Source organism: Emys orbicularis, chromosome 17 (genome assembly GCF_028017835.1).
Source record: "Emys orbicularis isolate rEmyOrb1 chromosome 17, rEmyOrb1.hap1, whole genome shotgun sequence".
In the NCBI taxonomy this organism is placed as follows: domain Eukaryota; kingdom Metazoa; phylum Chordata; order Testudines; family Emydidae; genus Emys; species Emys orbicularis.
This window is the reverse complement of record NC_088699.1, coordinates 11,257,123-11,281,179: the sequence shown is the minus strand read 5'-3', so window position 1 is coordinate 11,281,179 and position 24,057 is coordinate 11,257,123. Positions and strand designations below refer to the sequence as shown.

The following is a 24,057-nucleotide window of genomic DNA, read 5'->3' as shown; positions in this document are numbered from 1 at the left end:
GCCTTATTTTTCACCTCTGTGCTTCAGTTTCCTCATTTGTAAAATGAGGATAATGCTACTGACTGTTGTAAAGCACTCTTAGATCTGCTGATGAAAAGCACTATTAGGTATTATTATTTTTAATCTGAATTCGTCATTGTCATCTTCTGCCAATTTAAAAAGCCATTACTATCAGAAAGCTCTTCCTTGCTTATAGATTGTGTTCTAGTCACTATTGAATCTTCCCTTAGATAAATTAAATAGATGGAGCTTTTTTTAGTCTTTTGCAGTAAGGAATCTTTTCCAAACTGCGGTGTTCTCGTCATTCTTTTCTGAATGCTTTGCAATTTTTTTAACATCTGTTTTGAAGTGTGGATACCGGAACTGGACACAGTATTCCAGTAAAGGTGTCACAAATGGTGTATATCCAGGTAACTTTACTGCTCTTCTCCTATTTAAACATCCAAGGATCGCATTTACTCTCTGTTATGGGATTTCACTGGGAGCTCAGGTTCAATTTGTTGTCTGCCATGACCCCAAAATCCTTCTCAGTGTTGTTGCTTTCCAGGATACAACCTCCTCCTCCCCCCCCCCCCCCATCTTATAAGTTTGACCTGCATTCTTTGTTTCTAGTTGTGTGACCTTGAATTTAGCTGTACTGAAATGCAGGTTGTTCAAATGAGCCACAAGCGATCCAGGTTGTTCTGTATGACTGACCCGTTTCCATTGTTGTTTACCATGCCACCAATTTTTGTGTAATCTGCAGATTTTACCAACAATGATTTTATATTTTCTTCCAGATAATTGGTTGAGAACAGATCCCTGTGGGGCCCCACTGGGCACAACCCCATTAGATAAGAACATAAGAATGGCCATACTGGGTCAGACCAAAGGTCCGTTCAGCCCAGTATCCTGTCTACCGACAGTGGCCAATGCCAGGTGCCCCAGAGGGAGTGAACCTAACAGGCAGTGATCAAGTGATCTCTCTCCTGCCATCCATCTCCATCCTCTGACAAACAGAGGCTAGGGACACCATTCCTTACCCATCCTGGCCAATAGCCATTAATGGACTTAACCTCCATGAATTTATCCAGTTCTCTTTTAAACGCTGTTATAGTCCTAGCCTTCACAACCTCCTCAGGCAAGGAGTTCCACAGGCTGACTGTGCGCTGTGTGAAGAAGAACTTCCTTTTATTTGTTTTAAACCTGCTGCCCATTAATTTCATTTGGTAGCCCCTAGTTCTTATATTATGGGAACAAGTAAATAACTTTTCTTTATTCACTTTCTCCACATCACTCATGATTTAATATACCTCTATCATATCCCCTCTTAGTCTCCTCTTTTCCAAGCTGAAAAGTCCTAGCCTCTTTAATCTCTCCTCATATGGGACCCTCTCCAAACCCCTAATCATTTTAATTGCCCTTCTCTGAATCTTTTCTAGTGCCAGTATATCTTTTTTGAGATGAGAAGACCACATCTGTACGCAGTATTCAAGATGTGGGCGTACCATGGATTTATATAAGGGCAATAAGATATTCCCCGTTGGATCGATCACTGCCCGCCGATTCGGTGGGTAGTATAGACATACCCTAAGTGTCAGACAAGAGACAACAGATCGGGGAGTGCAAGGAAACAATGAAACAATATTGGCTGTGGGCTCAGAATCTCAGCTTGTTTTGTTTTGCCTCTTCCCCCCTTTTTTAAGTTTCTAGCTCTCCTGGTTAAAGGGGAAAACCTGGAAACATAACCTTAAATGCTGCAACACCAGAAGGCAAATAAAAAGTACCAACCATCTATTATCTGTAAAATTTCATCATCTTTAAATCAATTTTATGATTTTTGAGCACGTGGGGTTGGCAGGACTGGTATTCTCTCAGATGTGCCAGTTGTAGCACCGGAGAGAGGAGCAGTCTCTCCTGACTTCACTTAGGGCTGTATAGGGTACTGCCTCCTGCTCTGCTCCCTGTGGGACGATACTTATCCCAGCTGGTGCTAAGGAGACCTCACTCAACCTTTGTTAATATGGGGGAATCCAGAAGCTCTAGTCTCTAAGGTGCCACAAGGACTCTTAGTTGTTTTTGCTGATACAGACTAACACGGCTACCACTCTGAAACCTGCAGCTTTAAACTTGCTGCCACCTGTTTGCAACAGAGAAATAAATCTTAGCTCCTCTTTGGCAGCTATGTCCGCTCTCTTACCTCTCAGTGGACCAAGTTCTCTGCTGGCGTAACTCGACTGACTTCCCTGGCGTTAATGCTAGTAGAGAATTTGGCCCAGCTGTTACAAAGTTCGTTTGACCAGGAAATCCCGCCCTACAGGGATTGCAACAGCCTCTTTGAGAGAAATGAAAGTGAAACAGACCAGCCAAAGTTATGGAGCAAGAAGAGAGTCAGTAGAGGGTGGCTCTGTACCTAAAGCAACTCCACTATGAATTTTAGGATTTATACGGCAGTTTATTGCTTCCTATGCACCGGTATGTACACCTAATATATTTGCATGTGTTATAGTGCTATGTAAAATGAGACTGAATCACTTTATATGCTAAATTCTTGATGTGTTGTTGCCAGAGACTGTTGGCTGTTGTGATAATGTCTGTCCTATTGTAAAGATGAGATTATCCTTGTTGGCCTGAGGGTGGTTTTAACTGCAGAACTGCTGATCCAAATAGCCTTGTTTTTATGTCATAGAAATCTAGGCTAAGATTTTCAAAAGTGTCTAGTGATTTTTTGGGGTACCCCAATTTTTGGGTGTCCAACTTGAGACACCCAAAATTCATGAGTCTCACTTTAAAATCTTAGCCTTAGTTTTTGAATAGAAACAAACCTAAAATCTCCAAGTGAAACTCGGCCAAAACTGCTCTCTTTTGCCCCAGTTTGGTATAGACTCTACATAAGAACCAAGTTTAGCTCATTTATTCCAACAAACTGAACCACAAATTCAAAACTTGGGCTAGGTTTGTCTACTTTTATGTCAGTCTGACCTGCATTACTGGCTATTAATGAAACTTGAAATGAAGCATGATTTGGGGTTTTGCTAGAAAAATTGTGTCTGTCTGGGCTAATGTGCTGCATTTGTAACTTTAGATAGATAGATAGATAGATAGATAGATATAAAATCTAAAATTTTAATCATTTATTTCATAATACAACCATAATTTAAATAGAACTTAATAATTACATTAAGTTCTATGACCAAAAAGCAAAATGTATTTGCTCAGGGAAAATTTTATATCTTCTGTTATTTTCCCCCTCAAAAGATTTATGGATAAAGAGCCCAACGTTCCTTGTACTCCTATAATGCAGAAAAATGGCCCTTCAACCTCAAAAAAAGTAATATTCAAGATACTACGGCCCAAATGGAGCCATTAAAATGGCATAGAAAGGTTGTTAGCTAAATGCATTAAATTTTTTTCACATGGGAAAACAAAACTTAATTTTTATTGTTAAAAGATCAACAGTATTTTTTTAACGCATTTGTGCTTGTATTGCCTTGCAGGAATCCTAAAGCACCATAATGGAGTTGCAACAGCAGGTTCAACCTTTAGACAAAGCAGGCAGCTTTCCTGCTTGTTTGAGACAACTGAAACAATCCCATTGTTAAGTGAATTCAAGTACATCAGACAGAATGCTTGGCTCCTGCTGAGTGGAGAGACCTTGGTGAGACCTCACCAAGAAAATCCTCCTGCTGCTGATACCCTCACATTTATCGTACAAGGTGAGTAATCTGTTTAGATTCTCAGGCATATGTGCAAATTTGGTTCCCATTTGAGGGAGTTGTAAAATAGGTGCAGACTGAGGCTTGAGGCAACCAAAACTGGGGCCCCCAATCTCTGGGCAGGTTGGCAGACAAATCTCACCTGGGGGGGTGTCCTTCAGGTTGCTCAGGGATGGTGGCACACCAGTGTTGGAATGCTGCACGCAGATCGTCCTCTGGTCTCGCATTCCAGAAGCTTTGTGAAACCTGGGGGATGATCTCAGAGTGTGGGGGCCTGGAGGGGTTAAACCACCATTGTCAGGAGATCTGGTGTGTTGCTATGCTTGCGTTGTCCTCCCGTCACTGTGGGTGAAGCAGGTTGTCCAGATTAGCAGCCTGAATTATCCCATCGACTGTTTAGCACAACGTGGGCCTTTCTGATTAAGGCAATAGCTTCCCTATCTCTGAGGCCATATCCTCTCTCATTGTAGAGTTCCCATTTCAGCCTGCTGCGGAGTACAGTTATCCTTAGCACTTCTGGAGCTCTTTACACCCACAAAGTCCTTTACAAACATTAATCAATCTGCCCTCACCTTTGGGATGTAGGTAAATATCACCCCCATTTTTCCACTGGGGACACAGACTCTTGTGATCTTCCAAAACCACACCGCAAGTCAGTAGGGGAGCTGGGGCTGGAATTCAAGTGTGTGAGTGTATCCTTCGCCTGTCAGGAGCTAAAGTATCAGTGGGCCTTGTTCTCTCTCACCGCGTTCTCTTACTAAAACCTCCAGTGTCCTCCCCTGGAAATGTAGCTTTCTGCTGCTGTGGACTGGCTGGATGGCAAATACAAAATGAAAGACCTGATATGAAGCAGTAGCCTGCACGTGTTGTCATAGATGCATCAGCTGGCAGTGCCACAGATTGATAAGCCGGGTATGCCGCATGCGCATTACTTTACTTAGTGTGTGGGAAAGAGAACAACCGGAAATAATTAATAAGACCCTATTAGACAATCAGATACATGAAGGTAGATTCCTACCTACCTCAGTGCATGCGTTAATAGATCATACAGAATAAGTCAGGGACTCTTCAGAGCCATTCGGCATTCTGTACACTCCTTCAGATCATTGTGCCTGTCAAGGCTGATTCCCCACTCCGGCACTTCGAGTGCAGAAGGTGGGGGCCTGCAAAGTTTCTAAAAATTAATACTGGCCACTCCAGGCTTGTATCAAACTCCCAAGATTACAGCTTTTCTCTGACTTTGGATGGGTAGATGCTGCCACCACTCAAGTGCAAAACCCCTTTTAGAACCCAGGAAGGCACACTTGGGAATTCCTTCCTGTCGGGTACCCTCAAGCCCTTTCACACCCCCCCCCCCTCCATGTAAGAGCTGAGAAAGAAAACAGGAAATCAGCTGTTGCCACCAGTTAATTAAACAACATGTTCACTTAGGACACAAAAATCCAATCCTGTTCTTAAAAAAGGTAAATTTTATTAAAAATGAAAAGGAAGAAAATACATCTGGAAACTCAGGCTATTGCTAGATTTAAAAAATCCAACACTTACAAGAATGAAGCATCAAGAATCATTTTCTTGCGGTCCAGCTTAAAGGTTACAAGCAAAACAAAAGCATTTGGGGTTAGCACAGATGAGTCCACAAGCCATAAAGAAATAAAAGAGAGAAACCTAATCGCATCTTCCTAGACATCTTTCCTGATCTACTTACATATCTGGGGTTTCAAATGAGTAGTTTCTAGGTATGATCTGATGATTTTTCATACCTGGCCCAAGCTCTTACAGCATAGCTGCTCTGTCCCTTCTCTCCAGGAGAGCAACACAGACAGACAAAGGGGGAGTTGTTTCCCAGTTTTAAAAAGTTCTAGCCTTCCTATTGGATCTTTTGGCCAGGTGCTCACTCACTTCCTTTTACCTATACCTGCAGTGAGACTTTTTAACTCTTTACCAGTAAAGCAAGTAGAGAACAGCTACTAAGAGGGATTTTATAGCTAACTGGCTGGCTGGGTCCATAAAAGGGAGCTTCCCCCCCCTTCATTTATCATTGTGCCCGACTTCCTTTTTTGTGCACACACATCCTGTTGCCAGTAGAATGTAGGGAGATTGTGGTTCAGGCAACATAAGTGCATATGATCAAAACATGGTGTTTTAATCCCTTATAATTGGGCCAAAGAAAAATGCATTTTCAGTAGAACACCAAGAGGCATGTGTCCAAACTAGGGATTATCTCTTTGCTAAGTTTCAAGCTTCTCCCAACGAGGTATTAGAAATGTTTAAAAAAAGACACACCACAGATGTTTAATAATAGAAATGTATGTGTTCACTCCCTTCATAATCAAAAATGGCTGAACTGTTATTGTTCAAATTTAAAATTCATTCTTGGGCAGAGACCACACCTGGAAAACCTCTCTGCAAAATGAAAGTTACAAACAACTGAAATAAAGCCCTTTAGAATGGGAATGCTTAGTCAACTTTAATGATAACTGTCACTGTGCATTCCAGCTATGATGATTCTGAGTGCACACAACAAGCGGTTGGCCTATGGAATTCATTGCCACAAGATTTTGTTGAGATCAAAAGTTTAGCAGGATTCAGAAGGGATTGAATGAATATGAATATGCAGAGTTGTAATAATAAATGCTAATTTATATAACATCCTCATGCTTCAGGCCATAAAACAACCTCTTACGGTTAGGGATCAGGAAGAATCTTCCCTGAGGGACAGGCTATCCCAGTGGTTTTCAAACCGTGAGTCGCAACCCAGTACTGGGTCACGGAATGGAAGGCACTGGGTCGCGGTGGCTCTGGTCAGCACCGCAGACCGGGCTGTTAAAAGTCCCATTGGCGGTGCTGCCCGGCTAAGGCAGGCTAGTCCCTACCTGCTCCGACACCGCGCTGCACCCCGGAAGCAGCCAGCAGCAGGTCCGGCTCCTAGACGCGGGGGCATGGGGCTCCATGCGCTGCCCCCGCCCCAAACACTGGTTCCCAGCCAATGGGAGCTGTGGAGGGGGGCGGTGCCTACAGGCGAGAGCCGCACAGAGCTGCTTGCACACCTCCGCCTAGGAGCAGGACCTGCTGCTGGTTGCTTCAGGGGCGCAGCGCGGTCCGCAGTGCCAGGACAAGCAGGAAGCCTTCCTTAGCACCCCAGCTGCGCCGCTGACCAGGAGCCGCTGGAAGTAAGCCCATGCCCCTTACTGCACCCCAAACCCGTCATCCCTGGCCCCAGTCCAGAGCCCTGACCCCCCTCCCGCACACCAACCCCCGACCCCAGCCCAGAGCCCCCTCCCACACCCTGAACCCCTCATCTCGGCGCCACCCCACAGCCCTCACCTCCGTACTCCAACCCTGAGCCCCTCCCACTCCCCAAATCCCTCATCCCCAACTCCAGGAAAAAAATTTTTGAAAACCACTGGGCTATCCCATAACTGCCTACTGCAGGGTTTCTTGAACCTTCCTCTAAAGCATCTGGTGCTGGCCCCTGTGGGTGGCAGGATACTGGGCTAAATGGACCCCCTGATCTGTGGCTATTCTTATGTTTCACAGCATTTTTATATATAGTATAGATATGTAATATATGAGTAATAGTGTCCACCTTTCTCAGCTGGGGACCCCACTTCCCCACCTCAAGACACAAAAGTATGAGTTCTTGCATGTGTCCTGCTGTGGGGAAAATTTGGCTCCTGGTAGTTTGTTAAATGAATAGATGCTGTGCTATGTTCTAAATTGGCCAGTAGATGTCAGCATAACACCCTACAACTAAGCATGCTACACTAGTTGTTTGTTTACCGACAAGGGGGTGTTGATCTGTGTCAGACTGTTTTCTGTGTGCCAACGCATCCTGACTGGTTTCAGCAAATATTTTTACAAGAGGGAAATGTAACAGAAGGATGAGCCTTTCCTTCCGTGAACGAGTGACAGTGGAGTGAAGAGCTAAACAGGATGCGCTTGACATGAGAGGGTCCATTTTTAGTGCGTTTGACTGAATAGTCTTCCATAGATTCCCCCATCTAGTCTCAGAATATCGAGTGTAGCATTTTGAAAATAGAGCAGAAGAAATGGTTCAGATTACCATGGTGATGAGGTCTACAGGTATATAGATACAGGTCTAGGTAGGAAGGTAAATCTAAGGAAAGGGAGTTACCAGATACCTACAGTAGAGCCTCAGAGTTACGAACACCTTGGGAATGGAGGTTGTTTGTAACTCTGGTTGTTCTTTAACAACCTGTAGCTCAGGGTACCTTTTAAATTGATTCTTCCAAAGGATACCCCCAGATAAAGTTCATTAGTTCATGCTGAATTAAGGACCCAGGAGGTCTGAAAAATAAAGCTGGAGGCTAGTTCCAAATTATCCCTTCCTGTTGCAACTTCTGATACAAATCAGTAGCCCATTGAATTTGAGCTATACCTGATTTGAGGTGTCAGCCTCTTGTTTTTATCTGGAAAAAAACAGTTTATCAACTCCCCCCCACACCCCGACATGCCTGATTTAAATACCTTTTAATCACAGCCTTCGGGTATGTCTTCACTACCCGCCGGATCGGCGGGTAGCGATCGATCCAGCGGGGATTGATTTATCGCGTCTAGTCTAGACACAATAAATTGACCCCCGAGTGCTCTCCCGTCGACTCATGTACTCCACGGCCACGAGAGGCACAGGCGGAGTCAACAGGGGAGCGGCAGCAGTCGACTCACCGGGATGAAGACACCACGGTAAGTCGATCTAAGTACGTCGACTTCAGCTACGTTATTCACGTAGCTGAAGTTGCGTAACTTTGATTTCCCCCGACCCCAGTATAGACCAGGCCTTCAAAGTGTAATATCAGTGAGTATTCATAATTTCACACCCAGCTTTGTTACATATAATTTACAATGATATTCTTGACCCCGGGGGTTGTTTGTTTTCAAATATTTCACAAGGCATATTTGGCACAAAAATCACGGCAGTGGTGTGTAGGGTCTGAATACAGAGGTGGCTAGGGTCACAGTGACGACTGCAACTTAGCAATGGATGGATGGCCAACCTGAAATGAGTTGGCGGGTCGTGTCCCAGGTTCTAGCGGACAAGTGCCCATGTCAGGGAGCCACCTATATAAGTGTCTTGTGTGGCCGTTCTGGCAGAAGAACTGAGTGAGCATGGACAGTGAGGCCCTGATCCTGAGTTGTGGCTCAGCTCTACTCGGTGCCTGTTAGGATGGCGGGTGCTGTAAGCCTTCTTCTGGCACTGGGGCCTTCTTGGGGACAGACCAGTCCCGGACACAAACCAGAACAGCCCGAAGACTGAAATATGAAATAACTCTGAAGGTTGATCAACCTTGTACCAACTTGTCCAGCCACATCCCTTGGGCATGCTCCATGTGCCAGGGCAGCTGGGATGAGACTGGCCTAGAAGTCTCTACGGCAGGTCTGTACCACATAGGGATGGCACTGGCACACGCAGAGCTAAGCCTCTGCTGTTCAGCTAAGCTGCCTTTCCCCTGTTGCAAGGAATGATCAGAACCTGACTTTCCTTCAGCTCCTGGTTGAGGCACTTTAGTAGGTCACTGTGGGTGTTACTGCAGGCTGGGATGTGTTATGTGGCTAAACATAAGACTTCAGGGATTGCCTACGCAGGAAATAGCAGTAGTGCTAACTCCCCATGTGGACTCTCTTACCGCACCCTAAGAGCACCTTTGTGCACATCAGCTTAATATACTTTGGAAGTATTCCAAGCTAAACTGCATTAAGAGTGTCCACCTGGGGAGTTGGTGCAGAGTAGCTAACTCACTTTGAATTCACACCCTAGCTTACTGCATACTAACTCCCCTGTGTAGATAAGTCCTCAATCTTCACTAACATTAAATTCACTTAGTAAATGAATATTTAATCATTTTGCAAGAGTGGGAAGACAAATCCTGCTGGGAATGTTGTTAGCTTGTGCTGTTCTATCATCACCAGATAAAGTTAATCACAACATGGGGGAGATATGCAGAGTACATTTCCCTCGAACTAGTCACAACAGTGTAGGAGGATTCAGAGAAAAGATGTGCCTCTTGGAGCCCTTTTATGCAGAACTGTTCATGGTGGGAGAGGAATCTGAGCTGCAAAGTTCAGATCTTGAGCCAGGTTTCAAATTCCCCTATGTGTTTGGGAGTTTGCTTTGGGTTTATCTTTAGAAATAACATTATTGTGTGATTATGATTAAGGGACTTATTGTGTGGCTCACAAATAACTTATTGTGTGTATGGCGGATGACAAAGAGTAGTGACAATATACTGTGTTAAAAAGAGAACTCAAGGGGCAAGAATACCCCTTAGTTCGTAAAATGTACTTACTAAAATGCACTCCCCAGAATATCTCATTATTCCGTCTCCTGAACTCTGTGCTTTTCCCAATGCACTCAAGTGAGTGCCGTCACATTCGTGGAGGGATCTCCTCATTCTCTTCTGGGGACTGGTAAAATACATTGGGACGAGATGAGCCTTGCATCTTACCTCTAGAAATCAGGACATCTGTCTGTTTTCTTGGTCTCTCATCTGTTGATTTGATTGATTCTTTGGCTATTCTTTCAGCCAGTACAAGGTCTGTGAACCGCTTAAGTCCTTAAGTCTCTGTACAGGGGTGAGCTTCACCCTTTAAGCCCTTGGATGGGAATAAAATAGCAGTTCATATTCAGAGCTACACTGCCGAAAGCTCCTTAGCGTATATTGATAATATTCGACAGTCTGCCGGCTCAGTGATACTCATTTCAAAGATGCTGAAAACTCTAGATCTACTGCTGATCTCACTTAAATCTTGTTACTCCGGTGTAACTCCATTGATTTCTGTGTCGTTTCTCCTGATTTTCACCAGTGTAACAGAGAGGAAAATCAGGCTCTGTCACATCAGACCCCTCCTAAAGCCAGGGTAATTAGCCGTGAAGGAGAGGTGTGTGTGGTATTCGTTAACAAGCATCTTTATCTTAGTCCTGAGACACTACAACCAAATTAGGGCCACAGCTCTGCAACTGGGTCCATAAAGGCAGAGATTTGAGCCTGTAAAGCGCCTGTTGTAAAACCAGGGGTTTGGGGAGAAGATTTCCATGCTATTTGTGCGTGTGCTGAGAGTGGATTACAACTGAGATTGAATAGGGTTGCATAGTATTTGCTGTTTGGGCTGGTGTGCATAGATAGTTCGACTCTCTCCATAATATTTATTAAGATGAGCTGGGATTCTAACAGGTGCATGTGTGTTTTTTTTCATGCAGAGTCCTCACTGGATATTCTCCAACATGTGGATGAGGATACTGACAAGCTTGAATGTAAGATTAGCAGATATTTTACAGATAACACCCAGATCCTCTGGCCTGGGTTACAAACTCAACTTCATAAACTAGATTCGTGGTTCACTGGCACCATAAAGCACCTGGCTGACAAATTCACCGTTACCGTCTTTTTGGTACAATCAAGTGCCAGCAAAGAGGCAGAGAACCGAGTCCCCGAAGATGTTTCTCAAAGCAACGCAGAGAGATTTTATCTTTCAGGTAACAATAAGACTATCAAAGAAACATTGAATAATAATGGTGATAACCCTAGTTTGCACTTCTACTGCACCGTCCAAATGAGGACTTTAAGTTTTACAGTATCCACGTGGCATTGTAACGACCATGTGAGTTTGTCGATGAAATAACTAGCATCATGATATTTTAAAAATATCCCATTGGTGGGTTTAAAATAGGGAGAAGCAGCTTTGCTAGAGTTGTGTATAATCGAAATAATGGGTCTCATTCTTATTTACACTACGGGCGTATTGCCGATTCTTGCGATTTTATTTGGGGTGTCCTTTTATTTGGTGTTTTCCTTAAAGCCCCAGCTCCTGGAATCTTGTGAATAAGAGACAATCTCAACAGTCCTTTTGAAAATAAATTAATTAGTCAAATATATATATATTTTTTAAAAGTAAGTTTCTAGGCTTCATCGTTATGGAGACAATGTTGAAAATTTGACCCCGGTGTCTCTTAAAGGCTCAAAACCTAGAAGGTAAATAAAAAGAAGACCAAATGTTGTGGGTTTGTTTTTTTTAAAATCTTACTTTTTAAGCCAATTTCATGATTCTGGGAGGTATGACTCCTGGTTTTTGAATACTTAGGATTGCCAATACAGCTAAGGCCACTTGACTCCAGTGTCGCAGGGTAAAGGGGCTTGAAAGTAGATGTAAAGATAACTTGCGTTGCCAGAAAAGTGTAACATGGCAGCTTCTCAACCCAAATGCAAGTAATAATAACAATGGACAGTAATATTATTTAGTACATGTATAGTGTTTTGCATATTCAAAACCACCATAGAGACATTAACTAGCTAATGCTCAAAGCACCCTTGTGAGGTCAAGGATCATCTTCCCTTTTCAGATGGGAGTTTGAGGCAGGGAGGTGGATTGGCTTAGTGACAGAACAGAAAATAGAATTCAGACTCCGTGCTCAAGCCTCTCAACCATGTTGCTTTTACACACACACGCTCTCAGTTTCACTCTTAGTCTCACTTTTATAATAGCAGGAGTGGGATTCTGATGTCCAAAAGATAGGCTTCAGCAAAGAGGCTAAAGGTTTGTTTGTTTGTTTGTTTGTTTTGTTGGCCGGCCAACCCAGATTCCCATTGTAAATTGGGAATAACTTGACTGAAGTGATATATAGATATAGATATATAGTCTTTCACCTGAGGATTTTAAAGAATATTATAAATGTTTCCCAGTTATTTACTATCATGAAAATCTAGATTGCGAAAAAGAGTGTTGGTTAACTAAGACTTGTAGAGAGACAAGGTGGGCGAGGTAATATCTTTTATTGGACCAACTTCTGTTGGTGAGAGAGACAAGCTTTCGAGCTTATACAGAGCTCTTCTTCAGATCTTGGAAACTAACTCAGTGTCCCTGCTAAATACGAGGTTTGAAACTTTGAGTTCTCTAATATCCTGGGACCAACATGGCTACAACACTGCATAAGGCTTGTAGCACAGTTATGAACTATTGAAGGCTAATTGTACCCATTATTCAAATGGAGAAACTGAGGCACAAAGAGACGTTAAATGGCTTGCCCAAGGGCACAAAAGACGTGGGTGGCAGAGTGATGAATTGTACCCGTTTCTCACTCTGACCGCATATAAGCTTTATTCTGTAGTACGGGTTTGTGTGTCTTTAGATGGCAGCTTGCACTCTGACTGTGTTTAGCACCATTGATCCAAAATCTGGTTGCTCTAATGATGCTTTATCATCTGTATTACAGGTGTATTCTTGGTACGCACAGGACCCTCTCTAATTCAGTCTGGCTTGAATAAGGATGTCCTCCTCAGCTGTGCTTTCTCAGTCGATCACCACACAGATGTCACCATCAAATGGGTATTACAGCAGAAAGGGGGACACAAGAAGCTGATATTTGCCTACAATGGATTTACCAGGCAGGTGGAACACAAGGATAAACGGGCTGAGATGTTCCTAGCAGAGATGCCTAAGGGGAATGCTTCTCTCTTACTAAGAACAGTGGGAGTAAGAGATGCAGGAACCTATTCTTGCTCAATATTGGTGTCGTCACTTCTTTGGGCACAGAATATCCAGCTGGAAATAGTAGGTAATTGATTGTTTTAAAATATATTGGGCAACGCTGAAAATTTTGTATTATCTTCATTTAGCAGGATAAGAGGATACTTGCCTTGATATGGATGGGTGATCACTTAGCAATCGCTGTGTATTGTTCTGTGTTTATGACGTACTCCACTGGAACTGAGCAAAGGGGGAGAATTTGTGAGGCTCTCAGACAGGATCCAGTCTCCTTGCCATGTGATCGCTATCTGGTGCTTTTTTTCCCCACTGCCCTTTACTTTTGTGTCTGAGGGATAAACGCTCCTATGTCTAACTCCATCAAGGAATCGAATCAGGGGCCCAAGACCAGAGCAAGAGGTTGGGGCAGATCCAGCAGCAAGGGTCCATGCTCTCCCCGGTCTGTCTTTCCATAACAAAGACAGGGCCGCTGACATTTTAGCCAATGGAGCATCCTCTGGCAAATCCTACTGTGCAGCCAGGTCATATTCAGCAAGCTCCTTTTTTAAAGGATGATTGCTGCACTTAGTATTTGTGTCATTTCCCTTTTCTATGGTAAACGTAACGCCTGTGGATGGTACATGTCTAAGGGTTTTTTAATGGTTCCATGTCATTCTTCTCAACCAGCCAACAGTTAAATGTGGGTCACAATGGGTCAGAGACCCCCCCAAATAAGGGGGGGGACATAAATGTATTCCTGTAGGAAGCTTTATAATGCTGTGGGATTCCTTCCTTTGGTGGAGTGAAGCTCTGTCTCTTGATTTCTGTTTCTGGTGCAAACAGTTTTCAGCAATCTAAGCGAGGGAAGCCAAATTTGTGTGGATGGGAAGTAATTTTGGGGCTAGAATGAGTGATATCTTTAGAAATGAGGGACGCTAAATGGTGCCATTTTAATAGCTGGGTTTGTTTATTTTTAAATGGATCTGGATCCAGCACTGTAATGACTTTTTATTCACCAGAAAAGCCCACAGTGACCCTCAACGCTGACGTCCTGTCTCTGGTGGAAGGAGACGAACACAAGCTGGTCTGTGACATCAGTCACTTTTACCCTCATGATGCCGAGGCTCAGTGGCTTCAGGAACCAATGGAGCAGGGGATGCTCCCACATGTGGTGACTCACGTTGTCTCTAGTAGTCACAGGCACAACAGCGATGGGACTTACAGCTTCTCCAGTTACTTCCTGCTTAAGGCCTCCCTCAGGGACGATGGGCGTAGGTACACCTGCCGGGTGGAACACCGAAGCCTGAAACACCCAATCAAGAAAAGCCTGATGGTTAAAGTAACAGGTACAGTGTTCATTGGAGGAGACAGCATTGATTTCTTGACTTCTTACCCCATGGCAGATCTGATCAGGAATTTTCTCCTGACAGAAAATGGCTTTTTCAACTCAACCAGAAATTTTCATGACAATATTTCCATTTTTGTTCCAAAAAAAACAACAACAACAAAACCTTTTTTTTGACCCAAAAACCAAAGAAAAATGCACAGCAAACTTAATTTATAATCAGCATTTTGGGGGAGGAAGACTAGAAATCCTTTCCGGACCAGTTTGACCCTGTGATGTTTGATTGATTAATTTGTTAAAGAACAGTGTGCCCGGTGCAGTAGAAAGCGTAGGAACAAAGGTGGTCCCTGCTCGGAAAAGCTTACTGAGTGCCTGTGTTTCCATGTTGTTTTGAACTCCTTTCCATTGGGCAACAGAGATGGGGCTCTTGGAGGGATTTCAGTGAGGAGTGGTTTGGTGAATCTTAAGTGTTCGGAGAGTAGACAATAACAACAACCACGCATAAAATCTTTGTGCCTATGTGTTATCTCCCACCCTCATGCTCAGCTATCAAATATCAATAGTAACCTTTGTTCAGGGCCCGTCCTGGGGGTTAATAACTAACTCCTCTCAACCTCAGGCCTGTAACACCATGTGGTCGTAAATCCCACCTCGTTACTTTGATCCCCCAAAGTTGCTTGAGCCTCAGCTGTGGTTTGTTCTGTTTATTTTATTTTGTTTTTAATCCTCTGCGATAGACTGTTTTTTAACACACACAGATGTCACATGGCTTCGTTATTGTAAATCAGATCTATGTCCCCTAAGAAGCATCAGGGGGTTTATTCTTCTCTGCAGGTCAAATTATCAAATTGTTCTCTTTTATTTATTTATGGACAGAATCTACCTCAGCAACTTGGTTCCTTGTCATCCTATTCGTCCTTCTCGCTGGGTGTCTTGTTGTGACGTTGTGTTACCTTTACCGAGGTAAAAAAAAAAGTGTGTGAAAACCAGACTTCGGGGTGGACAGGAATTTGTTGGCATCCCCATTATTTATTTGTATTATTGTAGCGCTTAGGCGTCTCAGTCGTCGATCTGGACCCCACTGTGCTAAACGCTGTAGCAAGACAGTCCCTGCCCCGAGGAGCTTACAACCTAAATATAAGACAAGAGGCAACAGATGGATACAGACAGACAGATGGGGGAAGTAGAAGGAAACAATGAGACAATACGGGTCAGCGTGACAGGCAGTGGCCTCCGCACACCAGCAGCCTCACTGTTGTTCTATCGAAAGACAGGGTCAGATCCCCGACTGATGTAAATTGGCATAGCTCCGTTTAAGTCAATGGAGCTGGGCTGATTTGCACCATCCGAGACTCTAAGCCCAAACGTTTAACTGTAACGGAGTTGTCCGGTTATGGCTGTGAAGTGGTGTCTATTGTTCAACGTTCGGGCTGACCAGTCTCTCTTTTCTGCCCTAGGGATGAACACCAATAAGGTAGGTTTGTGTTCTGTTTTCTGCACATTCCCTTTATGCTGTTTCCATTGGCCTGTTCTCTAATGTGTTGGTCTTTGTTTAAATTTCAGCCAAAACCTTACTAGAGCACAAGACCTTTCAGTCCAGTCAGGTAAGAGGCAAAGGATCCAACTGGCAATATGCAATAACCTGCAAGCGTACGTCTGCACCGCCCGCGGCACCGAGCTTGGGTGAAGAGACGTGGGGCTCGCACTGTCGCACGTAGATATGGTGGCTCGGGCTGGTGCTCAAGCTCTGAAGCCGAGGGAAGGGGGGTAGGCTTCAGAGCCCAAGCTCCGTCCCAAGCCACGACTTAAAAATACTGTCTATGGAGCTCTTTTTAGCACGGTAGCCCAAGACCCGTGAGCCCAAGTCTGTTGACCTGGGCTCAGAGGCTCGCTGCTTCTGGCTATGAAGATGTACCCTAAGAGAGCGTGGGTGGGGTTTTCAGAAGCACCCAGCATTAGCCTAACTCCGCTCTCACTGGAAGCAATGGGATTTTTATCGTGACTTCAAAGGGAGGGAGCGCAGTTAGGCCAAAACCCCACCCTGTGTTATTAGTGGAGTCCGTATAATTTAGAGATAAAGAGGGGGAGGGGGAGTCAGGAGTCCTGAGCTCTGCCACTGAGTAACTTCATCGACTCAGGCAAGTCAGTTATCCCGCCTGTGTCTTATTGACCCATCCGCTGAATAGAGATAATAATTATCTGCTTCTCACACGGGTTGCGAGGCTTCACTCCTGACTATTTGTAAAGTGATTTACTTGGATGAAAGGGGCTGTATAAATTCCAAGGACTGTGTGTTTAAAGTTGTTTCCATTTATTCCCAAATACAAATAACAGAAGAACCCTTTGTTTTTTCCCTAACTTATGTTTGTTGCAGTCGGAAGCGAATGGTCCCATTGCATGCATTTGGAGAGCGATATTCTGTTTTTGCAGTATAGACTAACTCAGAGAGCAGCACTAGGAGGAGTTGTGTAGCCATAGCACTGGGCAGTGCCCGCAGGCAGATGGCAACAGGCTGCTATAACTTAGATGGGCCTTGAGTGGCTCCTGGAGCAGCCTCAAATCAGGAGGGACCAAATGTAGCTTAAAGCCATCAGAACCCCAACTTCCCCTAGGCTGCGAGTTCAGTACGGTGCCTCTAGGAGGTGTAGTGCAGTCACACAAACCCAATCACTACACTGACAATTGGGCATCTAACTCCCTTAGGCTCCTTTAAAAAAGTCTAAATCCCCTAGATTGCCTTGAAAATCGTAACCAGGGCATCTTTACCTGTAATGCTCCCTTCCTTTTTAATGCAGAAAGCAAATTAACAGCTAACCTCCTGAGTGACGATACATCTTGCCTGATCTACCTCTTCTTTAATTTGCATTTGATTTAGTTATGAAAAACAAAGCTGTTTGAATATTTCATTGCCCCAGGCATTTTACGACCCTGGGAACATACAGTGCATGTTGTTTTAAAATTTAAAGTATTTAAAGTAGTGTTACTGCATAGTCCTTTACCAACTTTGCTTATGAGACTCTCCTGAAGTTGAAAGCAGCCACTCTTTAAGGAGTGCACAAAAAAGGAGACTGCCAAATTGTAGGGTTGGAAGTAAAGAAGAATTCTGTCTCCAGCTGAAACTACAGAGGAAATTTTAGTGGGACAGATTGTAATTACCCAAGCTGGAATTGGGTCACAACAGCAGGTTAACAGCCCTATGCTTCAGAAAAGTACTCTATTGAGTATTTAGTGACCACAAAGTTATCGGGACTTAAGTTCTCCTCCTCATTGGAAATATTAGGACTTGGGACCAAATAAGACATAAAAGCTTGAAATAAGTCAAAAATACTTCCTGAGGCTGGTTACCATGGGGCTAGGATTTTGGCTCTCAGACATAAGCCCTTAAAACAGTGAAGAAACTGCAAACAAAAAACACCGAGTGCCTCAGTAGCACTGAGAGTGGGATCAGATCACTCACAGGTTTTTATGCCCTTCGTTTGGTTTGCACTCTTGTGTCATCTTCTCTTTTCAAATCCCTCTGTCTTATCCCTTTGAGAGCAGTATGCTCATGCTCTCATTTGGGGTTTTCTATGACCCGTTTCTTATTATGGTGGCACCTAGAGGCTTCAGCCGTCATCTTGGGCCCATTGTCTTAGGCACTGTACACACACTTAGACAGTCTGTGCCTGAAAATGCTTATAACTGAAATAGACAAAGGACAGCAGAAAGGGAGTATTAACTCCATTTTAGAGGTTAGGAAACTGAGGCCCAATGCAGTGAAATGACTTGCCTGAGATCACACAAAGTAGAGCTGGGGACTAAACTCTAATTTCCCGAGTCCTAGTTCAATGGAAGATGTCGCCCTATAACTTCAAGACTGTGATTGAAAGTGAGGTGAACCTTTTTTTCCAGGATCTACACAGCTGATCAGCAACTGCTAGAGAGAGAACTTCTGTGACTGAAGGCCAGCACCTACCACTAAGGGTTTGGGTCTTTTGTTCAAATATGTTGGACAATTTACCGGGGACTCTGGAGTCCACCTAGTGTCATGCAAGTTGCTCATCTGCGTGCATACCCGCCAGGAGAACCTAAATTAATATTACAGTTGATCAAAATAATTTGTCAGATCTGTTTTGATGGAAAATAGCTTTTCAAAGGAAACACATTTTTGTGAGAAATGTTCATCATATGAAATACGTCAAAACAAATTTTGGCTCAGGTTTTTTTTGTTTCTTTGGTTTTTTTCTTCTTTTCTCCCCCCTTTCTACCAGCAAAGGGAAGTTTAAAAAAAAACAGAAATGAAACTGATTCATTTCATCAAAACAACTTGGTGAAAAATTTTGAACAAAACAAAAAGATGTTCATTTTGTTCTAGGTTCTTTCCAGAAAATATTTACCATTTTTAATATCATCTACACATTCAGTCTAGTGGAGAGGAAGTACAGAAAAATAGTGTGCTTTGTATAAAGAATGATGCTCCAAGCAGGCCAGGCTTTCTGTTTAATCCTTTTAAAGAAATCAATATAAAATACCCTTTTCTGTCCCTTGCTTTTAGGACGTGCTGCTCCCCAGCTGAGAAATAAATCACAGCACAGAGAGTGGAAAGAAAGAACATGTGCCTCTGACTTCATCCCGCGCTGGATTTGCCCTAGTAGCTCTAGATGGTGTTTTCTCCGAACACTGGTCTGATTCTGTGTTGCCTTGTACACTTATAAAAGCTACGGCTGGTGGGAGTGGAGAATTCTGATTTGGTGGTGTTACACACAAGTTGCGAAGGAATGAAAAGTTGAGCCTCGTCTGCACACCGTGATTTTTTTTGTACTGCTATGAATGTTGGTTAGTGGTATGAATTATTTTTGTTTAACTGATGCAGCTGGTAGTAGTTATGCCAGTACATCCCCGTCGGTGGACACCTATTCCCCTTACCACATGGAAATAAGATGCCCTAAAATAACTTCATCCATACTAGGGGGGATTGTAATACTGTATGCTGGTACAGTTAATGATATACAACTTGTATGCGGACAAGGCCATAGATAAGATCCTTTAAAATTATGGGCCAGATTCCTTGTTGCCCTGCCCCTTGTATAATCATTTACACAAGTGCAGATTGGGTATGAAATATTCCCAGTCTGACTGACTAGCATTTTGCACTGATTTTGGCCAAATTTACACTATGGGAGTGATAGCAGCATGGCTAGCTGTAGGATATGAAAAGATTTTTTTTCTCGTCGCTGTAAGAACACCACCTCCCCAAGCGATGGTAATGAGATTGATGGACGCATTCTCCTGTCGACCCAGCTATGGATGGGGGTGTGGATCTATATAGACCAGGCCTTTGGGGTAAAAAAATTACACAAGGTGCTGGGCGGTGGAGAATCCGGCTTTATGACCTCCAACAGTTTTCACCAGTATTTCTCAGTCATCAATCAGATGGCCTGTATTTGCATGTTAGCATTGTTATGTCTGGGGGTTTATGGGTGGTGGTGGGTTTTTTTAAAGCCACATGGGTGCCCAGGTAATTTATCCTAGTAAATGAACAGCAAGAGTTCTACTCTGTTCCCTCTCTCTTGCCTCCACACTTGCTGGTTTGAGCACCTTCCCTGCAGTACTTGCCCTCTCAAACAACCTTCCTGTATCTCTCTGCTTTATCCTTCCACATATCTTCAAACGCGTCTTTGCCCCGCGTAGTCCTATTCATTTTTCTCTTGTAGCTATAGAAATGCTTTAATTTATTTAACATGCAGACAATACCTTCACACCATTGTTACTCTAACTTGTGCCATCCATTGCCCGCTCACTGGTTAGTATCAGTCACATCTGCCTTGGGGACACAGTTTGTGTGAAAAAAACGTGTGCAAAATGGGGTTGCATCAGGCTGTCCATGCCATTGCTCAGGCATAGTTTTTACACCAGTGCTTCTTTTTGAGGAGTTAATTTACTATGTAATTTACATTTTGGGCACTGGCTATCTTCTTTAATATTTATGTGCATATGCAAGAATTAAGTTCTACACCTGAAAACAATCCAGAAATTGAAGCTGGTGCCAGGATGTAGCAGCCTGTTTGGTAAGTAGAGAATATTCTACCAGTGCCCTGCCATCTCTAGGGGCTGTGTGTTGGGTTTCCGGGTGACATTTAAGGTATTGATTTTAACCTATAAAGCCCTAAATGGCTTAAGGACCTACCTACCTGAGACTCTGTCCTTGAGCCATGCAGCTGCAGTTGAGATGAGCAGACGGGCTGGAGTCCTAGGGGGCTATTGGCTGAGCAATTCTCTGTGAGGACCCCACAGCTTTAGAATTAGCTCCCCACCCCCATCTGAAATAGACCGTCTGATCAACTTCAGGACACATTGCAAATCTTACCTTTTAGTCCCCAGGTATTTGAAAATGGTGGTTGCATGCAGGCAGGTTGGTTATAAGGGTGGGAAATGGTTGGAGAGAAAAGGTATTTGAATTTTAAACTTGCCTGGGTCCCTGGCGGTCATTTACATTGACTTGTTTGGCTGTACTTGGAATAGGTTGAAGTCATGGTGTCTAGAATGTACGGTGTGGCCCCTTTTTAGTATTTGTGCAAATCTGAATAAATCAATCTGCTTGCTGGCTTTCTTAAATGCAAAGGGGTCATTAAACATTTAACAGCAATAAAGCCACATAAGAGAAACTCAAATAAATTCTGATTTGTTTGACTCGATTCTTAATCTCTGGCTGTTGGCGTAGGCTCCGTGGATTTGTTACTCCTCAAGTCTCAATATTCCCACCCTGGTTTTTCCGTGGCTGGCTCTGTAACAGAGGCCTGCAGTTGTGTTTGACAAGGGTTCGTGTGAATGTTGTTTTTAGTTTTGGCTTAGGTTGGTGTGCACCCTCCGCTCCATAGAGTTGCATGGAAAGGCTGTCTATAGACTTGGATTTTAGCCACAGGTGTAGCTGCATTTACTCCAGTACGAGTCACACTGGGACTTGTCAGACCCAGTGGCTGAAATTCCAGAGTGAAATCCTGACCCCCATTGATTTAAATGAGGACAGGATTGCACCCCCACTGTAGGCCAGATGAGGTTTGAAATTCTGTTTACACGGTGCCCTTATCAAAACCAGTTTGTGCTGGCTCCTGGGAGCTGGCAGGGTGGGAGAAGGGGGTGAAAGAGCCTCCCCCAGCCTTTTCCTAGTCACCATCCTTGCTCTGAAGGAGAACACCCTTCATGCTGACCCACTGAACTGGATGCTGCAGTTGGGAAACACATCTTCTTTACGGGTGGTACAGCAACAGTGCACCCCAGAATCTCCTGCCTGGGGCACACAGCCCCCACCTGGGCCAGTGCACATTGTCATTGCGCCCCCCCGCTGTAGATTCTGGAGCAAAGCAACAATTAACCCTCATCATTTCAAGCTGAGGGAGAAGAAGGGAGTTAGACACCAATCTCCCTTTGGCTCCTTCAAAAATCCCAGCTTTATAGTGCTTTGGACTCTGCCTACTGCATCCCAAAGGATAGAAGAGACTGTGGTGTTAATACTCCCCATGACACTTACCACCGTATTATCTTTGAGGTATACATCAAGGAAGATTTATTCTGCCTCCTGGTTTTGTTTCCCTCTTGTTACAGTGTTGAAGATATAAAGTTGCAGGGACAGTGGAGTAATACCTTTAAAAAAAAAAATGCCTGAAGCTTGAGCAACACTGGCTAATCTTCTTTTGTGGTTTGTTCACTGAAGATGTAGGAACACTTGACTGGTCCTGTGGCCGCCAGACATGTTCCTGAGAGCTCCAGGAGGGAAGGACCTGGGACATTGCAACTGAATTTCCAAACTACAGGGATTTAAATGAGGCCTTATGAGTTTCAGCGAAAATCCAATTTCATACCTAGCACAGGGAGAACGTTTGTAAGGGCTCAAAGGCTGGTGGGATCCAGGTAAGCTACGCCAGGTGGTTATTGTAATGTGCATGTGTTAGACTAATTGAATAGCTGCTGCTTTTCCCTTCTTCCATGTGGTTTGATTAGTAGTAGGGACCGATGTTATTTCAAGGTATCTCCCTAACTTACTTATGATAAGCCTTGAAGGGAGGGGGGCTCTGCTTCAAAAAAGTACTCTAGTGAAATAAATTCACCTCTGGGGGGGAAAAGAGAACATGAGAGCCAGACTCTCAATTGGTATAGCTCTAGCAAAGTCAAATGAACTTCAGTGATTTCTACCACCTGAAGGTCTGATTGTCATGTTGACTGAGGCCTACCCATATTGTACAAAGCACCTTTCTACCAATATAACTGACCCCATGAGGGGCAGGTACCACTTTGATACCAGTATTGTTAAAGAGGTACAGCTTCTGCCTGAAAACAAACTCATAGGCAATCTACAGGGCACTGATATTCAAAAGCTTGATCCAGCAGGTGCTCTTAACCTAAGGGGCAAAAAGTCTTCCCTTCTTGTTCAAAGTTTTATGGAGCTTAATATTGTAAAGAGACATGATGCCTGGAAATGGCACTATGTATTAGTAATGACTTTTGTGGGGGGTTTTAAAGTAAATAATTCACAACGTTAAAAAGAGAGAAACACCCAATTTGAGACTGCTGGTTTGGAAAATCTATTTGAGTCAGCTCAGCTCATGACAAGCAAGGGCACTCATTCATTGTTTTAACATTGAATTAAGGCACTGGCCGTTCGTATTGTTTAGCAGCTGGAATTGATGGCCATTTAAAATCTGACACTGAAGATAGCTTATGTTTAATATATAAGTACCCACTTCAGTCTGAACTTAGCTTTACGCACATGCTTACATCCTATTGAATTTAATGGAACTTAAGTACTCGATTAAATGGTTTGCTGAATTGGTCCCAAATTCTGTTCTCAGTTACACTAAATAAATCAGGAGTAACTCTACTGAAGTTACACCAGTATAAATGAATGAAATTTGGCCCATGGTGTGTTGGATCAATTTTCCATTTTGAAAAAGTGTCTTAACTCAGTAGTTACTAAGTATGGAGTATATTTTAAGAGCTTCAGGTGATGGAAATTGGCCATTGCACTCAGTGGATGTATGCCAATTTACACCAAGTGAGGATGTGGCTTATATGGATTAGCCATGCATTTACATTTGCTTTCCCTTAGGGCCTGATTCTGATCTCATACACTGCTGTAAAGTAGGAGTAACTCCATGGTAGTTCGTGGAAGTAAACCGGCATAAAACCACATCAGGGAGATCACAAGCAACCCTGCAGGGTGCAGTTGAAGCCAAATGCTTTATCAGTGCACAGAAATCCTGGTACACTTACAGGCACAAAATATGTTCTTTATTGTGAACTTTGCAAAGACACGATTAAGCAACAAAATATACATTTTTGAACCTTTAGAATTAGTTTTTATACATAACAAATACAATATGCTACCATAGCAATAAATTAAATGTACATTATTTACACAAACATAGGTAACCAGAAACTCTACAAAGCATCACCTCTCTACAAAAAAATAATTTTTATGTCAGATACATTTCATTAAGAATTTTTTCCCCCCACACTGTTACCTCTCATCACATTCTATTGTTTAGAAAACCCTTTGCAGGATTT

General features: G+C 43.5%; 1 protein-coding gene across 1 annotated transcript; it reads left to right on the top strand.

The window, feature by feature from the left end:
* The first annotated feature begins 2,344 nt into the window (after positions 1 to 2,344).
* Positions 2,345 to 21,161, top strand: LOC135890804 (tapasin-related protein-like). The gene is made up of 9 exons (XM_065418243.1): positions 2,345 to 2,454; positions 3,477 to 3,695; positions 10,912 to 11,187; positions 12,922 to 13,263; positions 14,192 to 14,518; positions 15,394 to 15,480; positions 15,975 to 15,991; positions 16,081 to 16,121; positions 19,052 to 21,161. Exons 1-8 carry the CDS (start codon positions 2,409 to 2,411, stop codon positions 16,093 to 16,095), a joined length of 1,329 nt encoding a protein of 442 aa, XP_065274315.1. The 5' UTR covers positions 2,345 to 2,408; the 3' UTR covers positions 16,096 to 16,121; positions 19,052 to 21,161.
* Positions 21,162 to 24,057: the final 2,896 nt, after the last annotated feature.